The following is a 16,641-nucleotide window of genomic DNA, read 5'->3' as shown; positions in this document are numbered from 1 at the left end:
CAAAAGATGTTGATGCAGCGAGGACGAGGGCAGCTCGTGTCAGCTCAGATTGCTGGATCAGGTATAGACAACCTGCAAATGCTCCACAGTATTTAAGGATTAGGGATGGAGGGAGAGGTTATTTAAGGCAGGTGTTTCAGCTCCAAAATGAATACATGCAGCTAAGTCCTCTGTGTTTTTCACTGAAGGGTATTGCAAGCGTATTTCAAGACCTAGAGAGAGACATTTGAACAGAAAGAGAAGTCAGGCATTAAGAGATTTTGAGAGGATGCGTGGTTTGACTATTAAAAATGAACAGAGTCAAGCATTATGCATTTTCCAATGATGTTTATTTGTTTCCTGTAGCCCACAGACACAGTTGGATCTGGCAACAGAGCAGATTCTTCTTTTCCTTAAAGTGTCCACGTGACATTAAGCCCAGGCTAACACTGTTGTCAAAGGCATTTAGGGAGGGAGTGGCAGAAGCAACGGGAGGTGCTGGGAGGAGGCTGGAGAGCAAGGCATGAGGGCAGGAAACACCTTCCATCCCACTGCCACAGCAGAGACAGCGTGCAGATACACATAAAATCAGTTTGCTCATCTATACCAGACAAATACAGCACCATGCAACACAATCTGCAGCTGGAAGTGGGTGGAGAGCAGGATATGGGTAGTTATTGCAGTCTGCTCACAGGGAGCAGCCTGGGGAGCAACCAGGTGGCAGCAGCTCACACACAAGCTCCCAAGAGGCATTTGCTTGCTGAAGGGAACCATGATTTTCAGGATGCATCTACTGGGACAGACCTCTCCCTTGGAGCCAGATCCACTCTGCTGCATTTCAAATGGAGTTCAGGTATCTAAAATACCATGTGAAGAGACATCTGTCTGCTTTTTTCACAGGAGGTCAACTACCACGGTGTCTCATCAGGTTAAGGTTCCTTCCCAGGGTGCCTTCCCTCCCAGCTCTGGCTCAGACCTGCACCTTCCATGGCACCTGCTGTCCAGCCTCGCTGAGGGCAGCACCACCTCAAACATCTTTTCTCTTCTAAAGAAAGATCAGAAGAACACCTCCTCCGGGTCGCACTCCACTGCTCACAATCCCCCCTCCTCCCTCCAACCCAGGTCCCACGCAGCCCCCACCCCACACTGTGTGTGCTGTACAGCTGCACAAAGGCACAGGGCCTGGGTTGTGGCTACAGGCTGTGGGTACAGGAAGGTGGCACACAGACAGCATCGCTCCCTTTCCCTTTGTTTCGCCCGGTCACAGACCTTCCAGCACCTCAATACTCCTCTGCCAAGTGCTTCCTTCATCCCAAGCAATCTGCACAGCAGCAGCCAACCCAGAAGTCTCCACAGTGCAGGGCAACTCGTGCACCCCCATTTGCAGCTGGGACCTTTTCTCAGCCCTGGAGACTGAGAAAAAGGCTTTGGAAAGGCAGGCTGGCTCCCACAGCCAGCACCTCGTCTCAGCCAGTTCCTGTACAAAATGGACAACACACACACATGATTTACAGCCTGTTTTTCACATGATGGAGCAGCTCTTGGCTCGGTCTTTCCTGATCTCTGTGTCACTCAGTAAGTCTGTCCTGCCAGGCATCTGTGACACCCGCTTCAGTCCCCGTTTGGAGTTGCTGCGCTTCAAGTTCTTGTGCACCCTGTTGACCGAGGCCAGTGTGGTCACGTGAAACACGTCCCGCACGCTGTTCTCCGACACCTTGGAGGAGCACTCTGCGTAGGCCACTGCCCCAATCTGCCGTGCCAGTGCACTGCCCTGCAGCCCAGAGAGAGCAGGAGGAAGAGGAAGCAAGGTTAAGACACAGGAGCATCCTCCCTCAGGGCCGGCAACCCTGCCTGTGCTGGCAGCCCTGCCAGAGCACTGTGGCACCACCAGCACAGCTCTCACAGTGGTTCCTCAGCACCTGCAAATACAGTGCAAGCCTCTGTGAGAGCTCCAGAGGTGAGGGCAGCCTCCTGAGCAGACAGTGCTGCCAAGCACTTGGCCCTGGGTCACTGGCACTTTCTCATTCATAGGATGCCACTCCTGCAGCTGAGACACCTGGGCAATCCCTCTCACCTGGACAGTCACCTGCTCTGTGCAACACAGAGCCAGGCACAGTGGCCCAGGGCACAGCCACCCCTGCACCACAGAGACCAGGTCTGTTGCCAGCCTGGAGACACCACTGGGTCCACTGGTGGCCAGCAGCAGCAGCCCCTCAACCCTTCCAGCTCCAGCTTTCTCCCTCACAGCAGTTTTTCCCAACACAGAACCTGAGCAGGAGGGTCACTGGGGGAAGAGCTACACTGAAGTAGGAGATGCAGAAGCCCACACTCCCCTTTAGCCAGTCCAGCTTGTCAAATCAGGCATCTCCACCCTCTCTGAGGAATGACTTTTTGGCTACTAAGCAGGAGGCTGCTCAGCAGAGCATCAGGAATAAGTCAGGGGCTGCCAGTGTTGGGGACAAGAGTAAGTGCTGTCAGCATGAGCAGCTCTGAGGTCCTGAGCCACGACCAAACCTGCTGCAGACCAAGACCTGGGTACAGTGGGTCACAGAGCCCCTGTCTCTCCTCCCTGATCCACGTGGAGTCCTGCCCAAACCCACCTGCTCATGTGTCACAGGGATGAGGCGCTGCTTGGAAAGCTCCCGGAGCGTGTTGAGGTCTGTCCTCATGTCCAGCTTGCAGCCAACCAGCACAATCTTCGCGTTGGGGCAGAACTCCTGAGTCTCCCCTTGCCACTGCAGAGGAAACAAGAGGCTCTGCTGTGTATGATTTTCCAAATGGTCACAACTGTTCAGACACTGATTAGCTCATCAGGGCACTTTAATGACTGCCACAGACAAGGATGGGAATGGTCAGAGTGCCTCTTTATGCCAGATTATGCTCTGCAAACCTCCTTGATCCAAGCTGCATCCCCTGGGCAAGGCTATGGGAGGCCAGTTCTGGCTGTGGTAAAATAACAACCACACAATCTGGTGCACAGATCTGGGACCCCAAGGGTCAACACAGCCAGCGGGGAGCTCTCTGCACAGCACACACACTATTTGTTTACTACTGGGAACCACATGTTAAAGACATTACAATATTCAGAGCTTAGGTATAGCCAGAATTGAAGAAATAAAGAATTGAAGGAAAGGAAGGAGAAGGCCAGGGCAAAAATCCATGTCCTTCACACAAATGGTTCATTTCAGAGCTCCCAGAATGAATGCCTGATGTCAGCTGTGTCTGCAGCAGTAAATAAATCCATCACCTGTGACCTCCCCCTGGGGAGACCTGTACAGCCCCATCAGCATGTCAACACCCTGGTTACTTATCTAGGAGTTCTGAAGTAGGAAGCAGATAGTAGAGATTACCCTTGGCTGAAGATAATACTTGGAATTAGCAGTTTCCTGCTGAGCTAACTGATGGTTAAGGATATACCCTGGGCAATCAGAAGAAGAAAGAAAACCAAGCCACAGCCCAGTGTTCACAACCTGGTGGGGAAGTGCCAAGAATGACCCAGGTTTCAGTCAACCAGTATCAGACCAAAGCAACTGCAAAATATGGAAAATTTTTATTTTCTACCAGGAGATGGGCTCAGGTATCTTCAAGTATTTGCTTGACAGGGACATTTGTTCCCCAGGACTCAGGCACCCCCAGCCCCTGGGCAGCAAGGGCTGCACAGATCTCTGGTGCCTCAGCCACAGAGCACCAAGGGCCAACGAGGAGCAGATGCAGTTCTTTTGGAGCTGAAATTCAAGCATCCTGATTTACATGAAGGGTTTGAGCTACAGGGTCTATTCACACCTGGCAGAGGTCCTAGCTGTCTACAGTAACACAGGGCTCCTTGGTCTCTGGAGAGAGCTGGGGCACTTTTTCCACATGACTGACAGCTCTGGGAACCCAAGATCTGCTGTGCTATCAAGACTTGCCAGAACAAAGGCACCACCCCATGAAAACCTTCTCTGTATGAAAGGAAGAGTTGCTTGTTTGCATTCCCTCAGATGGCTGTCCCTTCAACTGTACATGCTGTACAGCAGCCCAGGCATCAAAAGGGCAGCAATAATAAAGATTTCCTCTGCTGAATTAGTATTTTTGCCTGAGGCTTGAACAGCCTGATATCACAAGCTAAAACCCATTTCAACTTCATGGTATCTTAGGAATTCTCCTTACCTCCATAAGGCTGTGAGCCTGCACCAAAGGAAACACGGCACTTAAGAAATCCCCTGGGATTTAGGGTTTATTTTAAGTTACCATATCAAAAAGACATTCCCTAACAGCACTCAAAGTGTCTGTGAGGCTGCACAGAGAAGGCTGTGCACCAAGCAGGGTGGACTCACATGAAGAGTGTGCAGAGAGACATAAATAACTCCCAACCCCAGCTAATTATTGAGGGGTTTGCATCTCATTAAGGTATAAGTGATTCGCTTGCATTATTATTCTGCTGACTCCCAAGCTGAGCAGTGAATTCCTTCAGTCCACATGAAACACCCTCCCTTCCACCCAGCCTGCTCAGTACCCAGGACCTGCTCTGGAAGCCAACACTGAGCCATTGACCGAGTTATCAGAAGGGTCTTTGTCCCCTCACCAAGACACTCCTGAGACAAAGATCCACTTCTCAGGCCCCCCAGCCGCTGAGTAAGAGCCACTTGCTTCTGCACAACATTTGGCAAAATGTGGAGAGGCCAAGAGGGCACCCAGTACAATGTGACATGTTCAGGTTGTGGCCAGTCCAGCCCTGGCAGCCTGGGGCTCTCTGAGGAGAACAGCCACGGGAGCCACTGCTCTGTGGTGCTTTTCACACCTCGGTGTCTCAAAGAGTGTCACAAACGAGACACCAGCCAAGGCTCACCCCTGGGACACAGGATGAAGCTGCCAGATGCTTTGCTGCACAGTGGAACCACAGCTCCCTAAACTTCATGGAAGGAAGCAGGGTACAGCCAGGACCAAGGGATGCAAGCGACCAGAAGGCCATTTCTCCTCTCTCCCCTGAGCAGCATTCTGAGTTGCTCGACTTCATTCCATCTCAGAGGAAAGCCTCACGAAGTGACCCACTGGAGACCAGCCAGTGGTGCTCCTCAGAGGATCCCCAGCCCTGTGGGGCTCTCTGGGACCTGCCAGCTGGAATGTCAGCTTTGCTGAAAGTCACTAACCTGCAGGTCCAAAGCCCTCAGCTGCTCCTGCAGAGCGCAGATGGTCAGCTCTGCCAGGGCAGGTGGTGCTCAGGGCCCTGAGCTCCAGGCCAGTGGCATTGTGCCATCTCATATTCATTCACAGGCTTGAAATTCAGTGCCACAGCTCATTATTTTTGTTGTCAAGCTATAGAGAACTGATTGCTGTCTTTCTTACTGTGCAGATGCTGAACTGAAGGGAGAACCAAAAAACTGAGCACTCTGCTTGCTTGGAAACAGGCACCAGGGGCCACTTCTCAGCTGCTGGAGGCAATCCACAGTCACTGGTGGTGACAAGATCCAAAACACCTTCCAAGGTCTTGAGGAAAAAAACAGAACAAATGCCCTACATTTCTCTCTGTCCCCACATTTGTATGTGTGAATACAGACAGACCTCACACACATGCTGCAAGCCACCATGAGCTTCACCATTCACTGGGCTCCTTTCAAATGGAAATATCTTGCATTCTGCACAGATCATGCAGAGATGGTGGCGGCAGCAGCAGCTGATCATCCTCCTCTGAGCACACAGACTCCGGCCAAGGCTTGGCCACAGGGCCAGAGCTTTGAGCCTTGATGGGGAGCAGGGACCCCAGGGTGGCTCCACGAGGGCACGGGGCACTCACCTTCTTCAGCACACTGTCCAGGGTCTCTGGGCGGCTGATGTCGAAGCAGATGAGCACAGCATCTGAGTCGGGGTAGGCCAAGGGACGGACGTTGTCATAGTACGCTGAGCCTGCGGAGAGGAGCGGGAGGAGTGGGGTGAGCAGGTCCCATCCCACCGACTGCTTCTTGCCCGAAGGGCCAGGCTGAGACCCTCAGCCCTCTCTGCCAGTCAGAGATCTTTAATTCCAGTAAGAACTGGAGACACTGCCACACAGTGCAGACTGCTCTGTTGAAGATGAAGGATGTTAACCCAACTTTTTGACCAGTGACCAGACATCATAAGGTTTAGCAGAGTTTGATTCACAGAGGATTTGGCTCCTTTGTTTAGGTACGGAAGTCAGAGGGTTTGTCCTGGTGTGCTTGTATTTAGCTCTTTAGAGAGAGAAAAAGCAAGTTTTGCATCCCTCTCCCACCCTAGTGAGCATCTGGCAAGTCTGTGTGGAGCTGCACTGCTGGGGGATGTTGCTCACACAGGAAGGAGCTCGGGACACACCTTACTCACCACTGACTCCTGGATTCCATCACTTGTCATGCTGGTGCTGCACCACTAACAGTGGAAAGGTGCAGCTGAGAGAGGACAGGAAACGCTGCTGCTATTTTTTTATCCTCTCTTGCTATCTTTATACAGGAGAGCTTGCTCACATAGATTATGAGAATTTAAGACAGGTAAAAATGAATTGCCTTTTTCTCTGGATTTGTGCTGGGAAAAGCCAGACAGCTTCTTTTTGATACATAAAAGAAGTGACAGGATTTGGTGAACAATCCATAAATGGAAGGGGATGATTCTGCATTCTGCCGGGATTCTGTGAGCAGGCAGAGAGCCCAGCCTGAATCCTGCACACCTTCTACTGCACACACATGCACATGCACACACCTTCAGTGCAAATTTCAGGCATTAAAGTCGTTGTGCCATAGGGGTGTTACTCGCAGTGCATTCTGTCGGTGAGTGCAGATGCCTCAGCAAACAGACACGGAGCAATCAGCTCAGTGCAGCCGATTGCACTCTGCTACTTAGAAACACTGCTTCGGTTTTACATTTGCCTTTGCAATGGCTTAAACTTCCCGGAGGAACGAGCAGCAGTTGTTTGTTTATGAAAAGGGTCAGCAGAGACACCAGAGTCCTTGTTGAATCTGCTTCCTCCGAAAGCAGGATCGCCCACCCGAGGCCGAGGAAGCCGGATGCGTTTCCTGTCGCAGCCCCTCAGGATGCCCAGATCCAGCATTTTCCCACACCGAGAGGAGGGTGGAGCACCCAGCCCGGGTGTCGGGCGGCTCCTTGATGGAGTCCAGCACCTGATGAATTATGGATGCTGGTGGCTTATGTTTCCGGGACAATGGGAATCTGCGTGGGAGGAGAAGGGGCTGATTCTCCACAGGAGCTCTGCCCCTTGGTCCTGCACAGGGGGCTCCCGGCTGAGGTACAACAGCCCCCTTGCACAGCACTGCCCAGACCGCTCTGCAGGACAGCCTGGGGAGCACAGCTATGACCACTCCTGCCTCTGCCCAGAGCCCACACGGGGCAGGCTGAGGGCTATGTGGAATCTTCCCAGACCCTGCCCAGTGCCAGAGACTGGCCACTCACTCTCCCCTTGCCACCGGCTCAGAGCACAGCACCAACAGCAGCCACCAACAGCAGAGCTCGGGGGCTCTGAGCAGCACAGCCCCCACCATTCCCACACAGCCAGAGGCAGATGCCCTGGATTAAATCTGCAATAGGATTCCCAGCAAAATTGGCTACAGGTATCTCTAGCTCTTACAGCCAGCCCACAGGAGCAAAGGCATCTGCACCCCATGCTCAGGTCATGGAGAGATGTGTCTCTGTCCCTGCCAAGTTATCGGGAAGGAAGCAGTTGCGATCAGCACAGCAGAAACGGACCCTGATCTCTGCAGAGCCCAGCCCTCCTCCTAGAGGGAAAGTCATGCTCCCTGATGGAAAGCAGCCAGTCCCTGCGGCGCCTCGGACAGCTCTGGGGACGGGGATGCCGCACAGGGTGGCACGGAGGGCTTTCTGACCTGGCCTCAGGCTCACGCTGCTGCAGCTCACAGCTGGCAGAGCCGGTGCCATGCGCTGCTCCCTCTCGTGCCCCGAGATGACCCGGTCCCGCCGGGCACGAGGCCGCTTTGACAGGCAGCACCAAGCGCAGGAGCGCTGAGCTCCCCTCTGAATGCGGTTTTCGGTCATGTGCTTGGTGTGGGCTGAGGGGATGAGATGGGAAAGCCAGCGCTGATCCACATGCTTGAATGAGTCAGGTCCTTTATCTGAGCCATGCCCTCTCCCCCATGCACACAGGGGTGTCTGCCTCCAGACAGGGGCCCTGGCAGTGGAGGAAAGCGTTCCCACACACATCCTCTCCCTTCGGCTTCTCTGTTTTACATAAACACTTCAGATAAATCTACCCCCTCCCAGCCAAGGAATGCTCCTTTTGTAGAGGTGGTTTTGGCTCGTTCAGCACAGACATTGCCACAGCAAACTGTATCATAGCAACCTGCTGCTCCTCAGCAGCAAGCCAGCCCCTTGGAAGACAGCCAGCATCGCTGGTGCAGCCCCCCATTATCCCACAGGACCACCTCTGTCCCATCCTCGTGCCCAGAATCACACTCTTACCACTTGTGATCACAAAAGGAAAGATCCCCATGCTGGTGGGAGAGGCCGAGGGAAGAGAAGCATGAGGCAAATAACCTTATCTTCTTAATGAGATCAAAATTTGCTTCACATTCATTAACTTTTTGCTCCAACTCCAAAGAGCAGGAGTCACCCCTGGCACCTCCACTCAGCTCAGAGCAGCACTTCCACCCCAGGAGACTGATGGGGGGGACCCATGGTCAGTGCTGCCCTGTGGGGCAGGAGAGTTGCATTGCTCCCAGACAAGGCAATCCCCAGCTTGCTCTGGAGATGACTCTATTGAATCAGGGAATTCTGTTTGGGTGATTAGTCTTCTAGTTTTTGCATCTGTTGCTTTTTCATTGCATGCAACAATTAAAAAAAAAAAAACCAAACAACACAAAACCCAACAACAAAACATAAAAGCCTCAGTGCCTTCAACTCTAGTTCTTCTGAGCACCTTTCATATACTCCAGCAAGACACTCCAGAGACCCACAGTCTGGCACTTCCGAACACACACACACACACGCCCAACTCTGGTGTGTCTGCAGATTCAGCCTTCCTTTACTGCATGAGTCATTCTCCCACTTGGCACCCAGGTCTGCAAGACACAGGACCTATGTGCATCTGCTCATGATTAAAGGGGGAAAATTGGAGCAAGCCAAAAAAACAGCTTAAAAATAAAATCCACGCAGTTGTCTGAAATTCAGAGGTGTATACAGCCATGAGCAGCTCCTCTTTCTCCCTGGCTGGCAGCCCCTGGAATGCCCAGCACTGCAGCTCAGAGATGCTGCTCTTGGGCAGGGGACTGAATGCTGTTTCATCTATACCAATATTGTGCTGATCTTCACTTGTTCCTTATTAGCTGTTCTAGAGATAACGAGCCCCCTCACATGGGCACCCTCCATCCAACAACAGGACATTACAAACCAGGAGAGCCAGTGTGCATGCAGAGCCACGATCTGCTCTGCAAGGGGCTCCTGCAGCCCTGGCCAGCTCTGGTTTGAAACAGAGACAAGCACTGCCAAGACCTAAATTTCTCAGCAGCACACTTGTCTTGGAGGGCTCACTGTAAACTCTCCCCACAGAGCCAGCAGTCCCTGCTTTCTGCAGGGACAGAGGATGTCTGCTCTGCCAGACAGATCCCACCAACAGTCCAGCCAAGCTCTGGGCAGGAGGACAAAGCTGCCAAAGCAGGGCCAAGCCATAAACCCCACAACTTCTACAAGCTTCTTTCCTGGCTGGACTTTGACATTTCTCTTGCTCATGCAACATCACTACAAAGCTCTGAGAAGTACAGGAAAGTAGGAAACTGCTCCATGACATGGAACAAGCAATCGTCTAAAAAGTGCAGGACTGATCAACAGCTTGGCCAATTAACCTCTGCTCCTAATTCTTTCAATGCACATACAAAAACTAGTGAATTACTGAAGAGCCCAGGTGGCATACCTTCAGGATGGACATAATCAGGGTGAAGGGAATGATATTTACATGGGCTGAGGTGGCATTTCTGGGCCTCTCTCCAGATCTCATTACTGGAAACCTGCCCCTCAGGAGGAGGCTGTTCTGCTGGATTTACCAGTAGAAGAATCTCCTGCTCAGGCAGGCACAGGGTGCTTCTGCATCCCAATCCTGTGTCCTGTCTCACACATGCAGCTACCAGAGGTCCAGAGGAGCTTCCTCAGATGCAAACCTCCCTCCAGCAACTGTGAGGAAGCTCTGAAACCTCCCTGTAGAAGTCCCTGCTGGCTCCAGAGGGAGCATCACAGAGTGTCTGGAGTGGGAGGGCTGGGTCTGCAGATGCAGCCAAGGAGCTCACCAGACTTTTCAAAATCATGCCTGCAGCAGCTGACAAGGGAGACAAATGGGAGTCAGAAGTCCCTTCCTGGCACTCTCACCATGTCACAAGGGCAGCTGGCATTGCCACAACCTGCCTGTCATCCTTCCTATGGGGTACAACAAGGACTAGGAGTGGTAAGAGCTTCCTGCAGCACAGCCAGCACACATTCTGCCTTTGGGGAGCACCATCCCTCAGCCTGAGGGCGGAACGAGTGCAATTATCTTGATGCAATGCTGCACAATTCAGGTTTGCTGTGCACAGGCATTAGATCCCTCCCTGACTGCTTGGCTGCCAGATTAGGTTTCTCCCCACTGGGAAGGCTGGGCCTGTACACTTGTGAAGTTTAATGGAGTGGAGGTTTCAGAATCTGGAGCAAAGGGGACAGGGGGAGCTGTCCTTGCCACAGGAGAGAACAGATCACCTCCAGGCTGTGGGAAAGGGGTTTGCACCAGAGCTGGGAACAAACCCACCCTACAGAATGCCCCTCCTTGTCTACAAGGTCACAGCAGGGTCATCTGGTTGTCACTAATGGCAGTGCTCCCCAGCACCTCATAACTCCCAGGACACTCCATGGTCCTGCAGAGGCTGAGCCTCTCGGATCCATAGGGGACAAAGGATAGATGCTGCCACAGGGCATGCTGCCTTTGCTGCAGAAGTAACCTCCATCCCTGAGTCCCACAGCATTGCAGCACCCCTACACGATGCACAGCTCAGCAAGATGATTCTCCTGGGCACTATCCTGCCCTGCCATGGCTTCTCAGGTCCATCCTCCACCCACTCCAGATAAGCATTTCTGCTGCAACCCTTTAAAACTTCTGTCTGACTGGTTATTGACCTGCCTGAGAATGTGACCCAGCTGCATGTATTTTTAGGCTTAACTACGTATTTGTGCTGAGGCACAACACAAGTATGCTGGTTTCAGGCTCCCAGTCTCAACAGGAAGGATGGGAGGAGCTACTTTGGTATGGAAAGGGCAGCTCCACATTTTCTCTCTGCCTCAGACTGCAAGTGGCATTGAACTCTTTCTGAGACAGAACTTGCCCTTACTCTTTAGAAGAAGCAGCCATGGCAATCCTGGAGCTGTACCCTGGGAATCCAGGCACAGACAGCCACAGCATCCATGGAGATGCCATTGCTAAACTCAGACCCTTTCAGCTCCCTAATCTCATCAACATTCCTCAGAAGTTCCCCTAAAGAAAGATCTGTTATCACAGCCTGTGGGTTCCCACACAGGCCATTCCAAGGCAGACTGTTTGCCGAGTAAAGGCAAAGAGGGAGGCGGAGGGGGATTTGCAATTCACAGCGTTATTCTTGTCTTGAAAGCGCATCTGCTGAAGAGACAGCGGCTGCTGTGGAAGGCTGGCAGCCACACAGCTCCTCTGCTGGGAGCTGCAGCACGGAGCAGGGCACAGGGCACTGCTGGACCTGTGGGTGCTGATCTTTGAAACGCCGCAGGTTGTGGCAGACGCTGCAGCTCTCGGCCACGCTGCACCCTGATGGCCCACAAAGGACAGAGAAATCCTCTCCAGCAGCTTTCCATGGCAACAGTGACCTTGTGCAAGGCACAATGCCAGGCTGGGCCTCCCACTGAGCACTGGAAAAGATGCTCCTACCAGAAGCAGGCAGCCCTACTCTGCAGCAGCATCTGCAGCAGCAAAAGATGCACCAAGCAGCTCAGTGACCTCAGGTCCCTCACTGCTCTGCCTGCCTGCACTTTGAGGCCACAGACACAGCAGGCAGGCAGAGCCTCCCAAAATAGGGGGGTGAACCAAAAACAAAGAACTGAGTCCAGGCTGCAAGGCATAGAGTAGCTTTGTCCCCAGTATTATTGGAAACAGAACAAAAAGTCCACCTGGGTACAGGCCAAAGCCTCAGACCTGCCAGCAGCAGTGCCATAGTACTGTGGCTTTGGAGAAGCATTGGGCAGCAGCATTGCCTGAGCCCATGACTCCCCTTGCTCGCACTCAGTGCTTGGGAAGGAGCTCTGCAGAACAGGCAGGGCACTGAGTCAGTCCAGTGTAGGCAGAAGGTTCACTGGCAATGCCAGAGTCACGGTAGGAATGCTCCAGGTGCTGGTCCCTGGGAAGCAGGTCAGCTCTTGCCAAAGGCTCTCGCTGCCAGAGACCTGCTGAGCACTGCAGTGGCTCCACTCTGGGCATGAGATTTCCCAGAGCTGGGCAGACCCATGGACCCTCCCTGATCCCACAGGGAACACAGGTCTCAGTGCATTGCTGAGGAAAACCTCCCTGCCCAGTGCATGCCCAGGGGTAACAGCACTCCCTCTCACACCCAACACACCAAAACGAAACTCGCCCACTCCTTGCAGAGCATTGCTAATGATCACAAACCATCTGCCCTTCTCCACCTGCCACAAGGAACAAAGCTCTTCCTGATGGGTCCAGGGCACCAGCACTGCAGGTCTGGGAGGCACCCAGCCCTTTGGGAACAGCACTCCCAAGCCATCAGGCATCCTGTTGAACAGGAGTTTCCCCCACCACAAGATACCGTCGCCGTGCAGAAGAGTTGTTTCTGTGCTGAGCGTGTTCAGCCAACAGGTAGCAAAAAGAATTTGCCAGAACAGGAGCATGAAGAGCAGCAAAGCACCATGTCATCCATAAGGCTCACGAGTAGAGGGTGCCAGGGCACGGCCACTCCCCGGAGATGTGACTACCCCATACAACTGGCAGGTTCTGCACCCCTTCCCTCGCACACAGGGATGTCAAACTGCTTTTTAATGGAGGCTTTAGCAAACAGGACAGGCTTCCCAGGGGACAGGAGGGATGGGACATCCCTGCCGTTCTGTGAAATGGCACCTGAAGCAGTTTTACTCCCACAGTCTATCCCGAGCTGGGACACGAATGGAAAGAAACATAAAATGCAACCAGCACCCTACAGATGTTGGATAAGGGGATTTTCTCCCTAGTATGTTCCTAGATCTAAGGCACTGGAGACAGTGCAGAGTCCCAGCATTTGCCCTGTTTGAGCAGCACAGGTTTCATCCTCGTGAAGGAGTCTCAGTGCTGGAAACTCTCCAGAGTCACCCTCCAGCCTCAGAAAAACTAATCAACGAACATTTAAAAGACATTTAAAGGAAATCAGGTGTCTCAATACAATTTGAGAGCCATTCAGTTCTCCATCACCTCTGTCTACCCCATGGCAATATTCCTGTAAGGAGAGTTCCTGCCTGCCAGCAGCCAACGTCACAGCCTCTGTTTGCCATTTAACAGGAGGGGCTGGCTCAGCCCAAAAGGCTGCATTTTCCAAGGCACTGCCATCAGCTAGGATGACAGGTCCCAGGGAGCAGACAACATCCTGGGCTGTACAGAGATTACCAATGGGATGGCTGAGTGGCCAGGTAGACTCCAGCCACTCTCAGTCACCATAAAGGAACTTTTCCAGGCAGAATGCTCTTACCCTACCTCCCACTGCTGAGTGACACTCTGCTCACTCTGTGCAGCTTCCAGAGTCTCCAACCACTTCCTCAACAAAGTACAGGGTGGGGGGAATTTATAAAAGAGTAAAAATCAATAGTCAGCTCCTCTGTCCAGGTCTCTGCTGATTTCTGGGGGAGTTTCAGTTCCAATTACTTATCTAAGAGATGGCAAGTGTTTAAAATAGAAAGGGCAGTCCTGACATGAGGAGGGGAGCAGTTTCTCGACATCTCCCTTCCCAATCTTGCTGGGATGGAATTTACCATGAACAATAAGCCCCTGCATGCAAAGTGACTTAAAAGAGAGAAGAAGTAGCATAGAGACAAGGGAAAGTACCCCCTGGGTGCCTGTCACTCTCCATAGGGAGGGCAATGAGCTGCTGCCAGCCCCTTCAGCTCAGCTGGTTCAACTCACTATTGTGCAAAACATCTTTTACCAAAGCTCCCATTTACAAGGGGCTCCAAAGAGTAGTGGAAACTCACCAGCAGCTTGTATTCTACAGCTAAAAGTATCAGTTTGACTACTGGGAAAAATTGCTGTGTGGTGCTTTGCAGGACTGTTTATTAACAACTAGCCCCTTTGTATTCCAAATAAAAGCTGAAACAGAAGGAAATTTACCTGGAAAACTACCTGATGAACTCTATCTACACCAAAACTGCTAAAAAGGTCTGACATTTTTCATAGCAGAAGAGAGAAAGAATCAAAGTCCCTTTCCTTTTGGCAGCAGAGATAAATATTAGACAAACATATCTTTTGTTGCAAAGAGGAAAAATGAATGCATGACAGCATCAGATGCATGGATCAGACACATATACACAGCTTTAAAGACTTTTTATCACATCCTATTCTTTTAACATTTGTAAGACCAATGCAAATAATTCTGGAGAATTCCTAAAAGGCAGACAATGCCTCAAACGTACTTCCATACCCTCCAAGGGTGAAGTTTTTTATATCAAATAGAGATTCTCAGAGCAAAGCCATTCAGAGCCTAACAAAGATAACCCACTCCATTCCCTTCCAGAGCTGCAGAAGCCCACGATTTGGAACCCCCCAGCCATGGGGGTGACCAGGCTGTGGGTGCACACAAAGGTGTGCTGGGGTGACATGTGAGGTCGGCCACCCCTCACTCCAGGTGTGCCCTGATCCAGACTCACCCACTGGAGCAGCTCCAAGGAACCCTCTGCAGTGAAGGCCCCCTGGATGGCTTCAGTGTGGCCGTGTCTGAAGGATTTCACACAGACACATCAGCCCAGCACCATCCACCATGAAACGGCTTCCACGCTGTAGCCACCATTCTGTGCTCCAAGCACAGCCCCCGGTCAAAAGCCAAGAACCAACGCTGATGAAACCAACATTTCATCCAAAGCTCCAGCCCCAGGGACTGCCCCAGGACCCAGAGTCCTTAAGGTTCACATCACAGCACACAGCGTGCCAGCATAGCTAAAGACTCCTTCTTGTCTGAGGGAATAAAAATCAGCAAAAGCAAGGTCTTCTGGACCACAAAGCTCCAGAAAAGACTCAACAAACATATTTTACATGTTTGAGCTAGACTTAGTAAAGCCACTACTCTAGGTAGAGCTATGCTGATCCTACAGCTGTCATTTGGTGGATGCAAAATTACAGCAAGGAATCTGAATAAACAACAGCAAAGAAAGTCCTTGGTCACGTTTTAATTTACTACTGCTCTTGGACACCAAGAGGACTTCATTTGTCATAAGGACTCCAGAAATTACATAAATATAGGGAAAGAGCATCAGCGAGCCCATGATGTACATTCACCAGTAGAACACAGCATTCAGCTGCACTGCCTGTACAAAGGAGTCCAAAGGTAAATTATAAAGTGCATGTGAACTTTGCAGGATGCCAATACTTTCATTAGCTCTGCATCAAGCACTTCACACTTGCAACTCGTGCCTCCACAGAAAGACAGACAGCACAAAGTTTGGGACAGGTCTTGGTGGGCCACGACAGCTGCACCCGCAGCTTCACAAAGATCCACAGCCGAGGACACAAAGAGGTAAAACCAAACTGAGCCAAAAAGACGCCAGAGAACCCCAGGGGCTCTGTGGCAGGGAGCAACGACTGGCCAGGGCACCGCTCCCCAAGTCGAAGGTTCCCAGCAGCACCTTCCCTCCTCCCCGTTCCCCTCCGGCCTCCCTCGCTCCCGGGGCCATCTCTCCCGTTACTCGTTGTTTCCCTCCAGGCAGGTGCAGCACCGCAGAGCCGCACCGGCTGCGGGACAAGGGACCGGCGCGGCGGCACCGGGGCTGCTCGGGACCGGCCGGGAGGCTCGCAGGCTGCTCGCAGGACGAGAGGGCTCTGCCCCGGCCCGGGGGTTCCGGGAACGGAGAAACCGTCTGTGGGAGGGACGAGGCCGGTCCCGCCCCCCCCCCCCCGCGCATCCCCCGGCCCACCTGAGGTGTCCCACATGTTGAGTTCGGTGCGCTGCTTGTCGATCTCGAAGCTGGCCGTGTAGTTCTCGAAGACGGTGGGCACGTAGCTCTGGGGGACGGAGGGGAGAGCAGAGGTGAGGTGAGGTGAGATGATGCGCGGTGGAGAGCCCGGCCCGCCCGCCCGCCGCCCGCCGCACCTCGGGGTAGCAGTCCTTGGCGAAGACGTGCAGCAGCGCCGTCTTGCCGCACTGCGTGTCCCCCACCACCACGATCTTGCAGCGCGCCAGGTGCCCCTCCATGGTGCGGGGCCGCGCCGCCCGCGCCGCCGCTTTACCGGGTCGGCCCCGGCCTGGCCGCGCCCCCGGCCCCGACAGCACCAACCAGGCGCGGAGCGAAGCCGGCGCTGGGCAGGGCCGCGCCGCCACGGCCCCGGGAGCCGCCCCCCGCCTGCCCCGCCGCCCCCTCGGGGCGTCCCCTCGGCGCTGCCGGCGCTCGGCGCTGATCCCGGGAGACGGCGCGGGGGTGGCGGGTCCGGAGCCGGGAGTGGGCACGGCCCCGGAGCCGGGAGTGGGCACGGCCCCG

General features: G+C 53.2%; 1 protein-coding gene across 1 annotated transcript; it reads right to left on the bottom strand.

Moving 5' to 3' along the window:
- Positions 1-310: 310 nt before the first annotated feature.
- On the bottom strand, positions 311-16,418 carry RND2 (Rho family GTPase 2). Its single transcript, XM_027664871.1, has 5 exons — positions 16,257-16,418; positions 16,081-16,168; positions 5,753-5,862; positions 2,580-2,714; positions 311-1,750 (listed from the first exon to the last, which is right to left on the bottom strand). The coding sequence occupies exons 1-5, from the start codon at positions 16,356-16,358 to the stop codon at positions 1,502-1,504; spliced, it is 684 nt and encodes a 227-aa protein (XP_027520672.1). The 5' UTR covers positions 16,359-16,418; the 3' UTR covers positions 311-1,501.
- Positions 16,419-16,641: the final 223 nt, after the last annotated feature.

The sequence above is a fragment of the Corapipo altera genome, unplaced genomic scaffold, assembly GCF_003945725.1.
Source record: "Corapipo altera isolate COAL_440 unplaced genomic scaffold, ASM394572v1 142, whole genome shotgun sequence".
Lineage (NCBI taxonomy): Eukaryota > Metazoa > Chordata > Aves > Passeriformes > Pipridae > Corapipo > Corapipo altera.
This window is presented reverse-complemented; position numbering and strand designations above follow the sequence as displayed.

Excerpts from the sequence above, each read along its gene's own strand:
- RND2 (XM_027664871.1), bottom strand. The coding sequence starts at position 16,358 with ATGGAGGGGCACCTGGCGCGCTGCAAGATCGTGGTGGTGGGGGACACG. Across the intron at positions 16,169-16,256 it reads CCAAGGACTGCTACCCCGAG|AGCTACGTGCCCACCGTCTT; the intron begins GTGCGGCGGGCG and ends TCCGTCCCCCAG. Across the intron at positions 5,863-16,080 it reads CAACATGTGGGACACCTCAG|GCTCAGCGTACTATGACAAC; the intron begins GTGGGCCGGGGG and ends TCCTCTCCGCAG.